The 19,333-nt window shown below is 33.4% G+C and overlaps 1 protein-coding gene across 1 annotated transcript in view; it reads left to right on the forward strand.

The window, feature by feature from the left end:
- Nucleotides 1–17,122, forward strand: part of LOC132749760 (uncharacterized) — a 30,074-nt gene extending 12,952 nt beyond the window's left edge. Inside the window, exons 3-5 of the mRNA XM_060739653.1 lie at nucleotides 1,420–1,535; nucleotides 16,654–16,831; nucleotides 16,977–17,122. Coding sequence (XP_060595636.1) covers nucleotides 1,500–1,535; nucleotides 16,654–16,831; nucleotides 16,977–17,122 — 360 coding nt within the window. The 5' untranslated portion in view covers nucleotides 1,420–1,499. The remainder of the gene's footprint in view (nucleotides 1–1,419; nucleotides 1,536–16,653; nucleotides 16,832–16,976) is intronic.
- The last annotated feature ends 2,211 nt before the right edge of the window (nucleotides 17,123–19,333 follow it).

The raw sequence follows: 19,333 nt of genomic DNA on the forward strand, positions 1-19,333 counted from the left end.
ATAACTAAATGTTATCAGGTCAATATACGGACTTAGTAAGTTACCATTAAGGAAATGATCGTGAATGCGAGTTTAAAGTCAGCTCGGCTGAATATTAAGTTTAAGTACAATTATCTAAATAATTACCCTTGAAGCATTTCTTTCAAAATGTTTTTAATTTTGTTTAAATGTTCAAATTATGTTCCACATTGACTTACGTTGTAGCAAGACGACACGTTCAATTGATAAATACTGGCGTCATTTAAGGTTCGGCCTATAACTAGCATAACTAGTTTTCGGCTATAGTGACTGTAACTAAGAATAGAAAAATTGTTTCCGAAAGCAATGACATATTATCATCAAACTTAGTATATAGCAAGCTAAATTTAAGATCCAAATTACGACTGCTTTATAATGCCTTGGGATCAAGATAACTGGCACTACAAATAGAAACATTGTTTCCAGAACGATAGATAAAGAAATCAAACTTGGTATAAAGCAAGCTTGTACGAAGACCCCAGATGGGATTGCTTTTGGACCCTCTTGGGTCTCTGCCTCTTTTACTAAAACTAAAAAATGGTGTCCAATAGATAGCTGGAAGTAAGTTTAAGATATTGAAATCAAAATTGGATAAAGCAAGCGTATTTTAAGATTCCAGTTGAGATTGCTGCAGAGCTCCTGGATACAAAAATAGAAAAATTGTTTTAATACAAAAACAAATAGATTTTAAAATGGGACATTGTTTTCAAATTTTGAATAAAGGGAGCTTATGTGCAGACCTAACTTTGGTTGATTTTGGACCACTTGGGTCAGGATCAATGTCACTGTTACTTAAAATGAAAATAAATGGTAACTGTAGTTAGGAAAGAAATATTGTAATAAAACAAGTCTTGGCATAAGAATTTTTTTAAGATACCAAGCTTTGGATTGTCATTGGACCCCTAGGTTCAAGGTGTATGTCATAAAAATTAGTTTATTGATTGTAATTATATTCTTTACATAAATGTCATTTGATCATAAACAGATTATATCAAATTTTGTAAATATTTCCTACTATCTCTCTTTTTGTTTACGCAGGTAATATTTTACAAATAATAATACTCTATATAAACAAAGAAATTTATTGTAATAATTATGGTTAATTCGATATAGAAACTTCATGAAATAAAGGCCGAGTTCAAATTTTTCAGACTTATTAAGTTTTAAAAGGTTAAGGTATGAATAACTTTTTGTGAGAGCTTCAGTTTTGTTCTGTAAATATTTAATATAGCAGTTTTGAAATGGTGAATAGCTTAAGTACTTTGTTTCGGCTTTATAAGTTTAAGCTATTATCCTTTGATTTGTATTTTAATGTTTGTAAAGTCATGATCTTCCATTATATTCTTTACCTGTTTAGAGCTAGATTTTGCGCTCCGTCACTGCTTTAAATTGATCTTGTAGGTAAAGTACCAGCAATACCGGACAATAAATCTAATAATCATGAAGATGAGAATCATTATAACACAATCAACGAAATTGAAATGATTGATCTAGAAGATGTGGAATCTGAAAAAAAGGTACTGGTTTATTTGAAAATTTTTCATTTTGTTACATTATGCATGCATCTTAAGATAGATATTTAAAAAATGCTAGGTGGTGTGTGCTTAAATATTTACATCAAAATTTCAGTATATTTTCAGTTTATCTCTTGGTATATTCTATTTTATTTTCCCCGCTTACTGTGTTCTCGTTCAAGGCATATGTATTCTTTTATTTTGGGACCATACACAGTTTTTCATGATATAGTTCTAACGTGTCACATTGAAGGTTCAATGAAAACCGCCGAATGATCACATCTACGGATGTTTCAAAATTCGAAAAGTCACCCTTTTCATATTTAAATGCTGTATTCTGCCTAAACCGGTGATAGAGGAGCATGGACGGTAATGCCCCATTATCGTACCGTCAATTAACAGACTCCACCAAACCGAGCCTGCACAGGTTTCAATTTTGCCGTTTTGTGCTCTTTGGCAATTTGCTTTTTTATTTTATGTTATATTTCAAAAACAAACAAAATCTCAAAAGGCCAACGAAAACGGCAAGATTGAAAATGTTTGAGGCTCTGACAAACACAGTCTGGACAGGTATCGAATATGAAGAAATCAGGATTGAAATAGTAAAAATGATTTTTTTTATTGTAACACGAACTTTTTATTAAACGAAAAGCGGAGTTTTGTTTCAAAGATAAATGATAAGTGAGCCTTAAAGAGAGAAAAAAGAGAGGTTTTAAAGGGTATCAGAGGCTATGAAGCCTCTGTTCTATACATAACAATAAAAAAGAGGAAAAGAAGGATATAAAAAAATGACCAACACAAAGTGCATCATTTTTTGTTGATGTTGTTCTTTTCTCATTTGGGGCACACGCATGTTTTTTTACACTAAACGCCACCGCTTTTTATGGAATGACACATGTCACATTGGAGGTTCCATGATGACCGCCGTACGAAGACATCTGTGGATGTTACTAAATTCAAAATTGTACTATTTTTTATGTCTGAATAATAAATTCTGCTAAGGCTTATGCCAGCGGGCGTGATCGGTTATTTAAACTTTCAAGTACCGTTCGATTTCAATCAAACCAAGCCTGTAACAGTTTCAGTTTTGTCGTTTTGGCCGTTGTTTGGGGATTCTTTTTTCATTTATAATTTGATTGAATTGACATTTATGTTCATTATTAACGCTTACATTGTTAGATGTATATTTAAAGGTACTCTACTGAGGTCTTGCCTAACGTCACAAAAGTAAATTTCCACGACCCGATATGTTACCTGCATGTTAGAGGCATTTAAACAGAATCGGTATTTATTGATATGTGTTTTATCCAATTTGCAAATCCTTACATTTGGTCTAAAAATAACGGACACCTGATGAGTCTCGGAATGACTAAAAACGGAATGGAGAATTTTTAATGCATCCGCAGCAACCAAGATTGCACGAATTTGAGAGTAAATAGTGAGTTCGTTTCAAATTGTTAAAATTCTTATTGTGCACATATTTTCGCGTGAGAGAAATCATTCACAAGCAATTTTGATATATTTAAAGCCTTATATTGTTGTAATCATTTGTTTATCTCCGTTATGTCGACACATTTGACTACGTGGTGGAAAATTGACATAAATATGTATATATTAAAGTGAGTGTAATCGTAAAATTAATAAATATTATACATACACTATGTCATGATGAAAATATCACTATGTCTAGGCTTGATTTTTTCTTCCAGTGTCATGGAATGATGGGTCCCTTTTCATAGGTGACTCGCACTGTGTATAAATTATCTGACATAGGTTCAAAATAAAACAAATCGTAACGTCTTTTATACAACGACAAAAACCTTGAGTTTTTGAAGCATTAGAATTTACAAAAAAAAAATATTCAAAAGAAAAACTATATCGTTTTCTTTACAATCTAAATAAAAATACTGCAAGCACTGGATGTGACAGGCTAAACGTAGCTCATAAGAAAATGTATTTAGGCATCATATCAATCAGTAAACGATATTTGGGCATCTTTAATAATAATAATAAAAATATATTTCATTCCTTCAAATTAAAGAACATGGTACATGTTACAACTTAATAAATATTTACAGACATTAAATAAAAGCATTATTTTGTAAAAATCAGTCAGAATCAAAATAACAAATACGTACTCTGTTGTCTAATCGACGAAAAGAAGATCAAAAGTATTAAACAAAAGGGTAATTCATAGTAACAGTATTAATCATGAACAATTGACCAAAATTATGTCCACCGGTAATAATTAAAACGGTGAGTTAATTCACAATAAAATTTGTCTACATGTTTCAAATAAAAGTTATGGAGCAGAAAGTGAGGGTTATATTTCAGAAACAAATGATGATGTAATACAAAACTATAATGCATAATGTTAATCGAGAATTTCACAGAAAATAAATATCTGAAAAACAAATACATTTCTTCTTTATCTCACCACTAATTGAACATTTCCCCATTAATTGTAACATCTTGCCATAGGAAATAAACGCAGTTTTCGGGCGGCGTTAACAGAACGAACGCCATTTAATCTTAATGACCATTAATTTCTATCGTCAAATATCACAACACTCACGTATTTAAGAGTTAACTTCACAATAAGACATGAAAAGTTGAACTATGTCTTCAGTCAACCGATCACACTTAAACATTTACAAATGCATTTCCTGGACAAGTACCACGCTTAAATATTTATAAGTTTGAAATATAGGTGTAATTATCGTATTTGTCCATACAATACAAGATTGCGCCCCCAGGTGCAATAAAAACACCAAGGCATATCATTTAATCTACATTGACCCCGCTTTGCTTAAAATCCGATGAATAAGTATCCGCTTCCATTGAAGTTTAGACGGACTTGTATTAATAAAACCATATAGTCCGATTTTTGTGTTACCAAGATAGAAGTTTCTCTCACTACCAATATTTCTCTGTTCATTAAAAACCATATCGCACATTTGTCTGCATTAAAATGTATGAGGCTGTTGAGTCCTCATTTGAATAGGGTTCAAAAATTTACAAAATTTCGTTTTTGGAAATGTTTCGTTGGCATAAGAAATTTTCTACCACAGTTGTACATACCGAATCTAAGTTTACAGTAATAAACTGACAGTTTGCTTTATATCAGCGCCTAAGAGGCTATTATATTGATTATTGTGTTTATTATTATCGTATAAGTACCTAATCTCACACCCAACCTATTCTCAAACCTTTCGTTCATGAGTTGTTTATTAATTACTAGAAGTGACTATGATGGCATCAACTTGTGTGCATAAAATCTAAGTTTCTGACATACATGTCTGCTGCTGTCAAATCAAAACAATGCATTGGTACAGATATTTAGATTACATATTTCATTACCTAGTGCAATTTCATACAAATTGCTTTTACCTTTGTAAATCCTGTAAATACATCATTGATTTAACTAATGGTGAAAATGAATATTAACAGCAAATAAATCTTAAAGCAGGTACCTGCATCCTGTAGGGTACTTCAATGTCAAGTGATATTTGTATAACAATCACTTCATTGGCCAAATTAACCAGTAGAATTTCAGAGATACTTGAAAGGGTTGAGATAAGATCATTTTTTAAGTGGCCATGTCAGTTTTACAAAAAAGGTTGTGCTTTTCCAAGAGGACAATTAAGCTGTTTTAACCCCTTAAGTGCTGGACCCGAAAGCATTAAGTCTTTGCCACCAGTATAGAGCCAGGCCAGCCTGCACTTCCGTGCAGTCCGACCAGGCTCTATACTGTTGGCTGACAAATTTTAAATATTCAAATGAATATCCCTAAAATTGATATGGACAGTCCCAAAAATGGAAGTCCATTTAAAATATTCAGCATGTTCAGGGTTAATTGTTAAATTTCAGCCAAATTTTACAGAACTGTTACAGAAAGATAAAAGTGTGCATATGTAAAGAATTTTTATAAAGATATATATCTGGTATGCTTAGAGGTTTGTGACTGGTTTGTGCACGAAACATTTACTCCAGTTTACAGACATTACATCACTAGTATAAAGATCGTACATTACACATGGAAAGTCTATTGTACATATAATCGACCTGTTACACATCATGTACTAGCGGAGGACAGATTCTTCTAACATCGATTCATTGATCTTTCGGCCGACTATCATCACTGACTCGCACTCTTTCCGAAAAATTGATAGTATGCAGTAGAGTTGATGACAATTCAGGTTTTGGATACTGCGAGTTTGAATCATAAACACAGTATCTGTATTGAAAGGGATAACACTCGGGGAAATATTTCTTGTTCTACTATTGGACTGCTTAGAAAGCTCTCCAGTTTACAAATCCGGTTTACCTTGGACTGATTTAAGTCGTCTTCTTCGAATTGAACTGTGCTGAAGAACTGGCTTTAATATCTGTATTGTTCTCAAGTGTAATAATCAAGTTCAGATAAAAGAGACACATCCATCATTTATGGTTCAAAATAACGTATAACGGATGTATTTAGAGAGTAAAGAACATATTTTTTATTTGTTTTATTGAGCTCTACGCTCCTCGCCTATATAAATATAATACAAAAGTCAAATCAGATATAGCATGTATATATAGAGAGATAAATAAGTTTTGTGAATAACATTTTATGTGTAACAAAACTAATGCAAGCCATGAGTGCACATGGCCACACCTCAGCTAAATAATCTAAAATCGAGGTTACAAATAAATCGAATAAACTACACATAGTTTTTTGGGAAAAAATTGGAACTCTTTTGTATTAACTAATAATGTATTCATTGCTTTAAGCGCTTTACCCACTAACATTTGGGAATTAAGATTTAATCCACAATTTGAACCAAATACGACACCTAGATAGTTAAAGTTCTCGACTGTTTCTAATGTAATTCCATCGTATGTCCATTTCTCATCAACATGTAATCTTCCACTCTTTCTAAATACCATCACAATGTATTTTCCGTGTTAAGTTTCAAACAAAATGCATAAAAATGTCGGGTTACACATTTTTAGAGACATGTTGGCCATGCAACATTGAGATTTCAAAAATGGACTTATTTGCATACCTTTATCACAAAAAATGTTTCATTTTATATCCACATTTAGCACTTATTTACAAAAAAATGTATCAAGCTCATTTTCAAAACAGACATTAACACTAAGCCTTTTACTACTTTTTGACTAAGACATTCATAACAATAGGTCCTAAATAGTTGTTTCATGCAACTAGCACGTGAAATACATAATAAAGAAGGTAGGAGAAGAGTGAAAATCTGGCTCTAATATCATTATTATTTATATCATTATTAATTGTTCAAATTTTGCGGATCATGCTCTAACAGATATATTGAAAAATGTCTGTATTATCCGACCATCTGATCTCTTCTTAAATATTATCGCTATATAGAAACTCCAATGTGGAAAAAGGATTGAGATTAAGAGTAAACAAAACAAAACAAACAAAACATTATGTGATGAACTTGGGTTAATGTCGTGGCTAGTGAAATTAACTTAAAACTGACTATGTAGTTGTTGTTTTAACAAAAGCCCTCTTACAAAAGACATAAATGAGACAAATGGAGGCTTTCAAGTAGTTTATACTTTTCCTTCATTCCCTTCTTAAGTGTACTTTTTGGTTTGACCCCTTTTGTTTCCTGTTTTTGCTTGAAATGCCCTATTATCCTCTCTGGTAGAAACAAATTGTTGATTATTGGAAAAATCTTATACATGTATTTGGAGTAAATTGATTTTGATATATAACTTTTATCGTAAATTGCAATAAGAATCAGTTGGTAGTCTACTTGCAAGGGATTAAATGGTACCATGGCATCATTGGTGCATAAGAAGCGTCATGATACAGAAAGTATCACAGTTTAAAGTATATAACAGTTAATTCATAAGTATTTCGGTTATAATATATATACCGTTATGCTAAAGGTCCCCTAAGAAATTGTCCTTGGAATTGAATGTTAATTGCAAACTCTTAAAAAGAGGTACACCAGATTGTTTGCAATATGATTCAAAGGAGACAAAATTCTCATTTGCAGAATTATTAGGTTTACAGAACATTCTTTTTCATTCAAACATGTGAAAAGATTGTCTTTTTCTTACTATTATCGGATGATAGCACTTTTTCAAATTTATACTCAGACAAACAGTAAAAATAGACAGAAAGTTCTTAATGTTTGAAAAGAATGTAAGAATAGTACAATTTATAAAAGAAAAATCGGTGGTCACTAAGATCCAGGTTGATCTCGGCTCATATTATTAACCCTGCACCATCTGCAGGAAAATGTTTAACAGCTTTTAAAAACATATTTTGGAATCAGATGATAGGCCATTTCATCAAGTTCCAAGACGCTTGTCACTGACAATGCTTCTTACAACTTTGGAGTAAAGTGGATTAACTTAGAAAAAGACAACAATATTTCATGTTTCATAATATTTTATCTTAATTGAATTTAGGAACAAAGTTTGTGATATAATATCGTTGACTTGTATTTCTTTGATAACTGACTATGAACGGCATTGATCATATAATTAATATTATGTGTACGAACCGATAGGAAGTGCTATTAAAAGTTATTCATATAAACACCAAAGTACATTTAAGTATTGATCTTATTTGTAGCGAAACAGTGAGTGCTTTTTTACAATTTATGCACACGTGCATGCATGCACGTTCAACATATAACGCAATGAGTGATAAATTATTCCAAAAGTTATTTTGCTATAAACCACTTTTTAAATGAATTAAGTAAATAATTTCAATACATTTATAAGGCACTTTATGACGAACATGCCAGGGAAGTTATCGGCATCTAGTGAAATTTTTTGTCCCTCCGCATGGTCCCTTTCTATCACCCACTCCACCATAATTATAACAGCCATGCCAGCATTCGGACCGTGAGTTTGAGTACCATAAGAGCAAATAGTCTCATTCTCGTCTACAAGAAAGTTGTATTGTGTTGATGTTCCGTCATTGCGTACACCAAACAATTGCACTTTGCTCAATGTCATAAAATAAGTTGGCCCATCTGTATTGTATGGTGTGATAGCGATAAAATTCTGGCTGAAATCAAAGGTGAATTGAGAATGTCGCCTGTCCCCTGCCTCAAACAGAACTTTAGCATATACAATGCGTTTGGTGTAGACTTCTCTTTCTTTTTGTGCTTTGACAATGTGGTCTCTAAGATTTTCGGTGCCCTGCAATTTTTCATCCTCGGTTCTGGAATCCATCACAACTTTTCTTAATTTTTCACAAGTTGCACAAACGTTGTTGCGTGGAGAGATGCAATTTTGATGTGTGGTAAACATTTCTTTCAGATGTTGCAGAAAGTTTTATAATGAACAACCCTTTTTGTTGGTACAGATTCAATGCACGATGTTTCGTTTTTCTTGTGAATATCGAGTTTTGTAGTAGCACTTGGTAAGTAAACTGGTGGTATGTTGTCTGATCATATGTCTTCAGCAGTTTGGGAAACATATGTCACCGCATGTTAAATATCTTCAAACTTTAAAGATTTGACAGGTTTTTTCCCTTTGTTCCCGTGAATTCTTTGAATCACACCATGCTGATCAACATGTGTTAGGATATTTTGAAGAGCGCTCCGATTGATATCAAAGGCTAAAATAAACACAGTCCTACAGACTGGTTTCCCCACTAATGAAAGTCATTGTGACCTTTCTGACGATTTTCCCGCGCTTTGTCAATTCATTTTGAGGGCTGTTAACTACAGTTGCCATTATATACAGTTCTTTATCTTGTTTTTCCATTTCCCTAATATTCAATATGTGATCAAAAATGTCAGAAACTGTTTAATGCAGTGTTTGTTGCACCCACAACCTTTCTTATGATACAGGGCAATTCTGTTTACGTCTTCATCATTTTGGGGCAGATCACAATTAACTTCTGCTTCACCCTCGCTGTCACTAGTAACAGGAGCCCATGTTGTGTCATCTGGAAACGTGTCTATATAGTCTTGGACCCGCTGATCAACATCTAACTCGGGATCATCTTCGTCCGAGTCTAAACACGTGGTAGACACATCAACCTCCTCCTGCGATCCCCCGGGTGTCGAAACGGGTGTCACACCAAAGTGCTCCGAAAGCAAACTGTCAAAATCCTGTAAGATTAATAGATCCGGTGGCCTCTGACAATTATGACAAAACACACAGCTTCTGCGCTAATTAATGGGCTAATATAAAATAAAACATTTCAGTCATTGCAGAATACAAATCTTCCTTTACTATACTTCATTTACTTATGAAACTAGCGTAAAAATGTGTTACCCAAAGTCCCTAGTTAAATTGTCTTTTAAAGTGCCTTTAGCGCTTTGCTCTTATTTGTAGTATAACTTTACCATATCAATTTCCCCCCCCCCTAAAATAATCTAACACAAGTTTCCAATAAAATCTTATACGTTTAATTACATACCTTATGACATAAAAACACTTAAATGCTCTATTTCTCTGATTTAAAAAGACTGTGTTTCGAATGTGTAATTACCATACCATTTAATGTTAGAAAGATATCAAGCCAGCTTACTGTACTCAGATGCCCGTTTGTGCCTGAAACAATTTTACAAATGTGGGCATGTGAGTTCTTTCTCCACTGTATCACTGAAAAAGTTGTCATATGACCTACACTATGTTGGTGCGACCTAATCCCAACATAAAAATATTAAATGAGACATGCTTTTAAATGTATCATCTCTTGCATGGTGGAATTTCTTTAAAAAAGAAGTTAAATTGTTTTTGATTCTATACGTAAAAGATAATGTTGAATAATTTTATAAGTGTGATAAATATAAATGCATTGTGCTGATTATATTAGAAACATCTGCGTGCATCTAAATCTTCAAAAATATCAAAATTGGCACTTTAAAAATAGACTTTGAAACAAACTTCCTGTAATTTCTTATACCCAAGTAACAGATATTTTTACTTTTGTTTATTTGTATAGTAAAAATAACTTAATTTTTTTCCTTTATTTTCGTCATTTCGACGAGAAAATGATGTCCATTTTTTCGGCATTTAATCGTTTCATACACATTAACATCTACATGTTGTATCTTAATAGTTTTGATACTAACTCTATTTGTTAAAATGATTTAAGAATATAACCACCTTAAGTTTAAATGTAAGAATAAAAAATCAACAGACATTTGTACTCCGTTGCCCCGCAAAAATCTCCGTATCGTATTTCAGTCAAAGAATTATGGGTAACTTCTGTACCTGCCAGAGAAAATCAACTTTCATTTTTGCATCGAAGCTCGTGTGCATTTTTGTAGCGTAATTGTTGTTACAAGATTGATGATAGTGTTAATTATGTCATGTTAATTAGGGAGCAAACAGGTTTACGCTTCTATAATCGATTGTCCGATATAATGAGTTAATTCACACCTTGTAAGTTGGTATACAAACAAAGGCAGATTTACAATAGCATGTTAACAAAAAAGTGAGTTTAAAATACCAAATACATTCTTATAAGTAATACATCAATAGGGCAACTGAAAACAAAGTTTTACCCGTGAAAATAAAAACAAATTTCTGGAAAAAAGAGTGGTCTCCCTTTATTAGCAGAAAAATGCAAAAAAGCATTAACAGCAAAAAGCTTATTTAAAAGTAAGATTAATTTCACAATTTGCCCTACGCAAAATTAACCTGACATACGGTAATTTTGGTATTTTAAAGACATCTATTACAATTTTATTTTTCTTTCTTTTTTATATTTTCTTTCTTTTTATGCCCCTGAGCATAAAGTCATTAAACCTTCCGTCCGTTCGTTGTCCGTATGTTCGTCCATCCGTCTGTCCGTACAAGTTAAACACAAAACGGCAATTTTGGAGTTGTTCTTAAGTTCTACTTGTACCAAATGGCTCATTATTTACACACTGACTTATCAAATAAATAGAACATAATGTGGGAAAGTTACATAAAAATTGATTTAATTTTTCAAGTGATTGCCCTTTTCAGCACTTTGGAAATGAATATGGTTAACCTGAACCGGCAAGTTGGATTTATCTTAAGTTTCTTTCAAAATCTATGGCTCCAAAATTTCTACACATACTTAACCGTACAAAGTTAATGCTATTGCCAAGTTATATAACTCTGCCATCCAGTTTTCCCAATTATTTCCCTTTTGATTACTTTGATAAATGGCCTTGTTGTATATTTAATCTATTCCGACAAGCTTGAATTAACTTAAATTTTTCTTTATTACTGAATTCATTTAATGATATCTTCCATATTTGGCATGTGATAATAGTCGTATAAGTTTGTGGAGTAGTGGGTCATAAGAAACAAGGTCAATGTCACTGTTGTAAAAAAATATCAACGTTTTTGATTTAACAGCTTTTTCAGTTGATGTCTTTCATTACATGGACATGCCATAGGAGTTTCTCTTTCTTTGAGCAAACTTTGACGTCATTTGGTCTAGGTCAAGTTCTTCAATGTCAAAAAATGATTTTCAAATTTTTATGCTCCCCGAAGGGAGAGCGTCAGTGTATAGCTTTGTCCGTCTGTCCGTCCATCGGAACATAGTTCTGAAACTATACGTGATATCAACAAGACACTTTGTAGGTAGATATATCCCAATGTTAACATACGAGATGCAAGAGCACAGTTATGACGGGACATAACTCTAAAACAATATGAGATATCAACAAGACACTTCGTATGTAGATATTTCTCATTGGAAACATATGCAGTGCAAGAGATCAGTAACTCTGCCTTGGCTAGTTTTGAGTTTTTGATCTTTGTTCATTGTTATACTTTGAACTTTGTCCGGCACATAACTCTGAAACTATATAGAGATATCAAGTTATCAACAAGAACATTTATAAGTAGATAGATCTCATTGGATTCATGTGCAGTGCTAAATTAACCGTAACTCTGTCATGCCTCATTTAAAGTTATGGCCCTTTGTTCATGTTTACAATTTGAACTTTGTCCGGAACAAACTTTGAAACTGTAAGAGAAATCAACAAAAAACTTTGTAGGTAGATATATCACATAGGGTAAAACCCAGTGAAAAAAACAGTATCTCTGTATTGCCTAATTTTTGAGTTATTGCCCTTTGTTCATATTTACACTTCGAACTTTGTCCCGGGCATATCTCTAAAAATTTAAGAGATATCAACAAAAAACATTGAAAATAGATAGATCTCATTAGGTAGTTGTGCCGTGCAAAGTAACCGTAACACTGCATTGTCTAATACTGGAGTAATTGCCTTTTTAATTTTTACACTTTAAACATTGTCCTGGATATAACTCTGAAACCACAAAAGGTATCAACAAGAAATGTTGCAAGTAGATTAATCTTAATGAGTAGAATTTCAGTGCAAAAGAACCATAACTCTGATTTGTGCAATTTTAGTTATTGCTCATTGTTCATTTTTACATTTTGACCTTTGTCCGGGACATAATTCTGAAACAATAAGATGTATCATCAAGAAACGTTGTAGGCAGATAAATCTCACTGAGTTAAAGTGAAGTGCAAAAGAATTGTAAATCTGACTTGCTTTATTTTTGAGTTATTGTCCTTTTAGCCCATTTTTAAACTGGCATTGTGAACTTTGAACGGAACTTAACTCTAAAAACACAATAAGTATCAACAATAAACATTGAAGGTTAAACTATCTCAATAAGTAGTAGTGCAATGCAAAGAAGGCACCCTGCCTTATTTTGGAGTTATCGCCCTTTATTTTAACACTTTGAACTTCGGTCGAGACATGACTCTGAAACTACAACAGGTATACTTTTCTGTGTCCAAAACCTATTCGGGGAGCATCACTTGGTTTGACCAGCTAATGATACAGGTGTAACCATATTTACATATGTCTTTTTCTATTTGGTAGAAACTTAAAATTGAGAGACCTTTTTTTATTGAGGAAGGGTCAGTGGGTCAAGATAACCAGTGCTAAAAGTAGATTTTTACACTTTTGCCAATACAGCCTTTATTTTTTGACTGATTTTCGTTCATATTTTGTAAGATGATATATTTCATGACCTTCTTCCTTTGTATTTAATAAGGGGTAAGTTTGGTTATTGCCACCAGTGCTAAGAATAGATTTTTACATTTTTGCCCATACAGCCTTTATTTATGCACAGATGTATTTTAGTTTTGGTAGGGTGATAACTTGCATGCTTTATTTCCTTTGGATTGATTAAGTGGCCAGCGGGTCTAGGTCAATGTTTACAGTGATATATTTCTACACATTTGCATTTCATATTTGAATGGATGATAGCTTGCATCTTTTGAACGGAGTTAGGGGTCAGTTGGGTCAAGGTCGCTAGTGTCAAAAATAAATTTTACACCTTTGCTAACTTTTATTTATGGGCAGATGTCTTCTTTCTATAGATTGAGTATGGGGTTATATGGTCAAGATCAGGGATGCCAAATAGATTTCTTCACATTTTCTTATACAGCTGGTGCTTTTTTATTATTGGAAGGAGCGTAATTTGGATGGTCCAGTGCTAGAAGTCACAAGGTCAATGCCACTTGTGCTGACAATAGATTATTTTCAATTTAAACCATATTCACAAGGATCATACCTAAGGTGGTTCTTTAAGTTTTGATGGAGTTTGGGGTCACTAGATTCAAGGCAAAATCATACAGTTATATACAGTTGTAAATTTGATAATTTAAAAGATTGGTAAGTTGAATATTTTTCAACTTCATCACAACTCAAAGCAATGACTTGACAACCTATATTTTCCACAATTACAAAACACAATGACTCTATCAAGTTATATAACTGTGTTTACAGTCATGTTTTTGGCAATTTTTCTGTCCATAACTGAGTGAATTGGTGAAAATGTTTTTGAAAATTGTAACGAACAATAATCTGAGCCGGGGGGCATTGGTGTAAATTAACAAACACGTTCTTGTTTTTTATGCCACCGCAGCATCTGCGATGCGGTGGCATATAGCGATTCACCTGTGTGTATGTGTGTGTTTGTTTGTTTGTGTGTGTGTTCTATAGATTATATAGTGAACTTAAAACATCGTCCTTGTGAAAAACCACTAGTCCATTTCAACCAAACCTGCAGGATTGATCCTTGGGTGAAGGGCCTCCAAAGTTGTTCAAGAATTTTATTCCATGCAGAAATCTGCTTGCCATGGCAACCAAAAGGATTTATAAGAATAAATTAAAAAATCTTCTTGTAAAGACCGAAAAGGCATAGAGCTTAGATATGTTGCATAAGACATTGTCTGGTAGACCCTTACCAAGATTGTTCAAATTATAGCCCTGGGGTCAAAATCGGCCCCGCCGGGGGTCATTGATTTTCACTATATGTACATAAAGTATAAACTTAAAATACCTTCTTGTAAAGACCCAAAAGGCCTAGATCTTAGATAATTTGCATAATGAATAGTCTGGTAGAACTCTTCCCAGATTTTTTTTTAATTATAGCCCTGGGGTCAAAATCAGCCCCGCGCCGGGGGTCATTGGTTTTCCTTATATGTCTGTATTAAAAACTTTCTTCTAGCAATTGACAAATGCTAGAGAATAGAAATTTTGAATGAAACATTGTGTAGTGAACCCCTATCAAGATTGTTCAAATTAAAGCCCTGTGGTCAAAATTGCCCCCGCCCCGGGGTCATTGATTTTCAATTTATACATATAGTAAAAATTAAAAAAACTCATATTGTCTGCAGGTTCAGGCTTAGAACTTTAATTTTTGTTAAATGATATCATCTATAGGTACTCTATCAAAGTTGTTCAAACTTTGCCTCTAGTGTCAAAATTAGCCCCGCCCCGGGGCCATAGGTTTTCCTTATATGTATATTATAAAAACTTAAAAAAACAACATCTTCTCAAAATTTACAAAGGCTAGAGTTAAGATATTTTGCATGAAACATTGTGCAGTGATCCTCTAGCAAGATTGTACAAATTATAGCCCTGGGGCCAAAATTGGCCCCACCTAGAGGGGTCATCGATTTTCACTATATACATATAGTAAAAAATCAATAAATCTTCTTGTCTGAAAGTACAAGGCTTAGAGCTTTGATATTTGGTATAACATATCATCTACTGGTCCTGAACTGAAGTTGTTTTAATTATGCCCCTAGTGTTAATATTGCCCTGCCCCAGAGGCGATAGTTTTCCTTATATCAATGTATAAAGTAAAAACTTCTCAGAATTGACAAATGCTAGAGGTTAAATATATGGCATGAGACTTTGCGAAGTGAATATCTACCAAAATTGTTTAAATTATAGCACTAGGGTCAAAATTGGTTCCGCCCCGGGGGTCATTGATTTTCATTATGTACATATAGTAAAAAAATAAAAAATATTTTTGTCTGAAGGTACAAGGCATAGAGCTTTGATGTTTGCTATACATAATATGTATAATATCATCTATAAGTCCTCTACCAAAGTTGTCCAAGTTATTTTTCCCCTGGTGTCAAAATTAGCCCTGCCCGGGGGCAGTGATTCTAATTATGTAAATATAGTAAAAACAGAAAATAAAACAAATGTTTTCTGAATGGGAGAAAGCTACAGCTTAGATATTTGACTTGAAATGTTGTTTGGTGGACCTGCATCAAGATTGTTTTAAATTAAATCCTTGTGTCAAACTTTTACCTTGCCCAAGGGGACAGTGACCTACTTTCTTGTCCTTTGATGTACAGCAATGAAATTTTGACCATGTGCACAGTATTAGTTTTAAAATTGATCTTTGATATCAGGTGACCTAGATTTTGATGATGTGACCTACTTTCTTGTCCTTTTATGTGCAGCTATGAAATTTGAACCATGTGCACAGATTAAGATGTAAAGTGAACTTTGATATCAGCTGACCTAGATTTTGATAAAGTTTCTTACTGTGTTGTCCTTTGATGTAGTCATGAAATTTAGGCTGTGTGAAAAATGACCTTATCCACCAAATTCACTAGACTCCAGTGCATTGATATATTCCTACTCTGATCTTTTATTGGATTAACAATAGATTTAACCACTAATCTGATAATAAGATTTAGATAGGTCAGGGATCTATGCATTATGACAATCTTCAATTGTAGACAAACAAAATAAATCTGTTCCGACACTACTTTTTAGTGTTGTATAAATGCGGTGCTATAGCATTTTTCTCAATGCAATCTTGTTTCTGATTTCTTTTTTATTCCAAGGAGGTTTATCGAAAGAAGAATAGTGCATCAGACGTTACAGTGTATGATGTGAATACACGGTCGAAAGAAGGAATGAATAGTACATGTTTAGAATATAGTGAAATGGTGAAAATCTTTCGAAGGTTGATTGTTCAAAACGTGCATGTTGAAGACGTCTTACCATCTTTACAATTTCTTGGTATGTTTAAATCTTCTTTCAAGTTCTTAAGAAGAAAATTAATTAACTTAATTGAACAATTTTTATGAATTCATTTGATGAAAGTGTATAAAAATATCATTCATAAACTGATTGGTTTGAATATAATTTTATATTTTTTTCCCAGAGAACCATGACGATATATATGAAGAAAGAAATAGTTCTCCTAAAAACGCTGTACAGTTCCTATTGGACGAGTTGAAGAAAAGTGAAGAACCTGGGAAATGGCAAAAATTTATTGATGCATTAAGGGTTACTGGCATGTATTTATGATTTATGCTGTACTCTAGTCAAGACTTACAGGTATCGGCACCGTCCACGAATAGGCTGAATTAAAGAATGGCTGCTTTCATTAACCCACCCTAGCCTAAGGGAAATAAAACCGGTTATAAGAGCGAAATGAGTGGGGTAAAATAAAAAGAATTTGGAAAGGATGTGATCCCTCCGTAGCAAGCACCGAAATAACAAAATAGTAAAATGGTAGACTCGCTTTGATTGAGTCGATTCACTTTAGACAATAAAAAGGTGCAATCTGCAATACTTACGTATCCCGAAGCACCTAAAAAACTGTACAACAACAAAGTTTGCTATTCAGTGTCTAATAAACCTAAGGCTAATCCTATTAATGCAATGTCCGTTAAGAGTGGCCAGTAGTATAGGGGTCTCTTTGGGGGCACGACTGCGCATGCGCGACGCCATATTGGATTCTATTTTTAGAATGACATCATCGTTCTATTTTAAGAATGACATTATCGTTCTATTTTTAGAATGACATTATCGTTCTATTTTTAATCTCCCGGAAGTATACGGAGCTGACTCGTATACACGATTTAGGGCTTGAATCGCGGACATTGAGGGTCAGGTCCTCGGCCCTAGACGGAGAGATAATTACCATCATGACAGATAAAAGAAATGTTTGTAAATAGATACGTACTTAACATTTTAATTTATAAAAAATAGGTTTTTAATAGGTTCAAAATAATATTGATACAAATATAACTCGTTTACTTACCTACATTTAGTAAGGAAATGACTGTCATAGCGTAACGTTCTTGTAGACTGCGCATGATCTATTTTTAGTGCGGTATTTCACAACCACCAGGAGCTATTTCATCAGCCCCACGCGGGTGTCAATGAAAGAAAAAGGCATTAAGTACAGTCGCCGCTCAGTCTAGATTCACAATACCTAGCGGCACTATGTTGAACAAAAACCCTTTATCCTTCGTTACTAAATATAACTTTTTATTAATCACAAAAGAATTCATTATCCTTTCAAACGCAGCAACCGTCAAGTACAGTCGCCACTTAGTCTAGATTTACAATACCTAGCGGCACTATGTTGAACAAAAACCCTTTATCCTTCGTTACTAAATATAACTTTTTATTAATCACAAAAGAATCTATTATCCTTTCAAACGCAGCGACCGTCAAGTACAGTCGCCACTTAGTCTAGATTTACAATACCTAGCGGAACTATGTTGAACAAAAACCCTTTATCCTTCGTTACTAAATATAGCTTTTCATTAATCACAAAAGATTAATAGAATTGACGGACCTTTTCTGTTACGGTTGATAAACCGGAGGGGATGAATTAATTGAAATATGGACCAATGAAGATGGTTTATTTTTACAACGCATCAATTATACAGATTCTGCCGAACTAAGGCGTGTTTGGTATCAAATGAAACGTCTTAAGCCGCTCTTTATGAATACGGACTAAAATCGAAATTAAAATCACTCATGCGTAAAAAACATTAAAATAACTAAAATAAGCTTACCCCAGTCTTTACTCCTTGCCTATTAAACTATTTATGACAATTTACGACAGGTTTAAACCGGTATTGCTATTTTTGATCAGCCAATGAAATTGAAAAACGATGACGTCTAACAATAGACAGCCTCGTTTTGAACCCACTCTTTTTCATTAACCAATGAAAAGTGGAGAAGAATGACTGGATAAATTTTGACATAAAAAACGCCTTTTTGTCTTTTATGCAACACTTTACGATATCGATTTTCAAGATTTTTGTTTCATTTAATAGACCTTACCAAATGCTTCAAAATAAACCCTAGGTTCTCGATTCGATTTTAAGCCGTTCTCGAGTAATGGCCCTTTAGCGATTTTTAAACCATTTTTTCAAAGTCCATAAAACCCTTATATTAATGTACCAATGGAAAGATCTCTGCGAGTAGATACAGAAAATGTATTATTATATGGTTCTATTTCTTACCGTTTCTGAGATAGGAGAGTTTGAATATGGCAGACAAAATCACTCATGCATATAAATACGTATAACGTTTTTGTTACTGGACATAACATAGGCATGTTGCATATCAAACGAAAGGTCTTGACAAATGCTACGAGCTCGTACTGTTAAACCGAGAGTGAAATCACTCATGCGTAAAAAACATTAAAATAACTAAAATAAGCTTACCCCAGTCTTTACTCCTCGCCTATCAAACTATTATTGACAATTTACGACA

Source organism: Ruditapes philippinarum, unplaced genomic scaffold, assembly GCF_026571515.1.
Source record: "Ruditapes philippinarum isolate M1 unplaced genomic scaffold, ASM2657151v2 ctg2034_1_1_1_1, whole genome shotgun sequence".
In the NCBI taxonomy this organism is placed as follows: domain Eukaryota; kingdom Metazoa; phylum Mollusca; class Bivalvia; order Venerida; family Veneridae; genus Ruditapes; species Ruditapes philippinarum.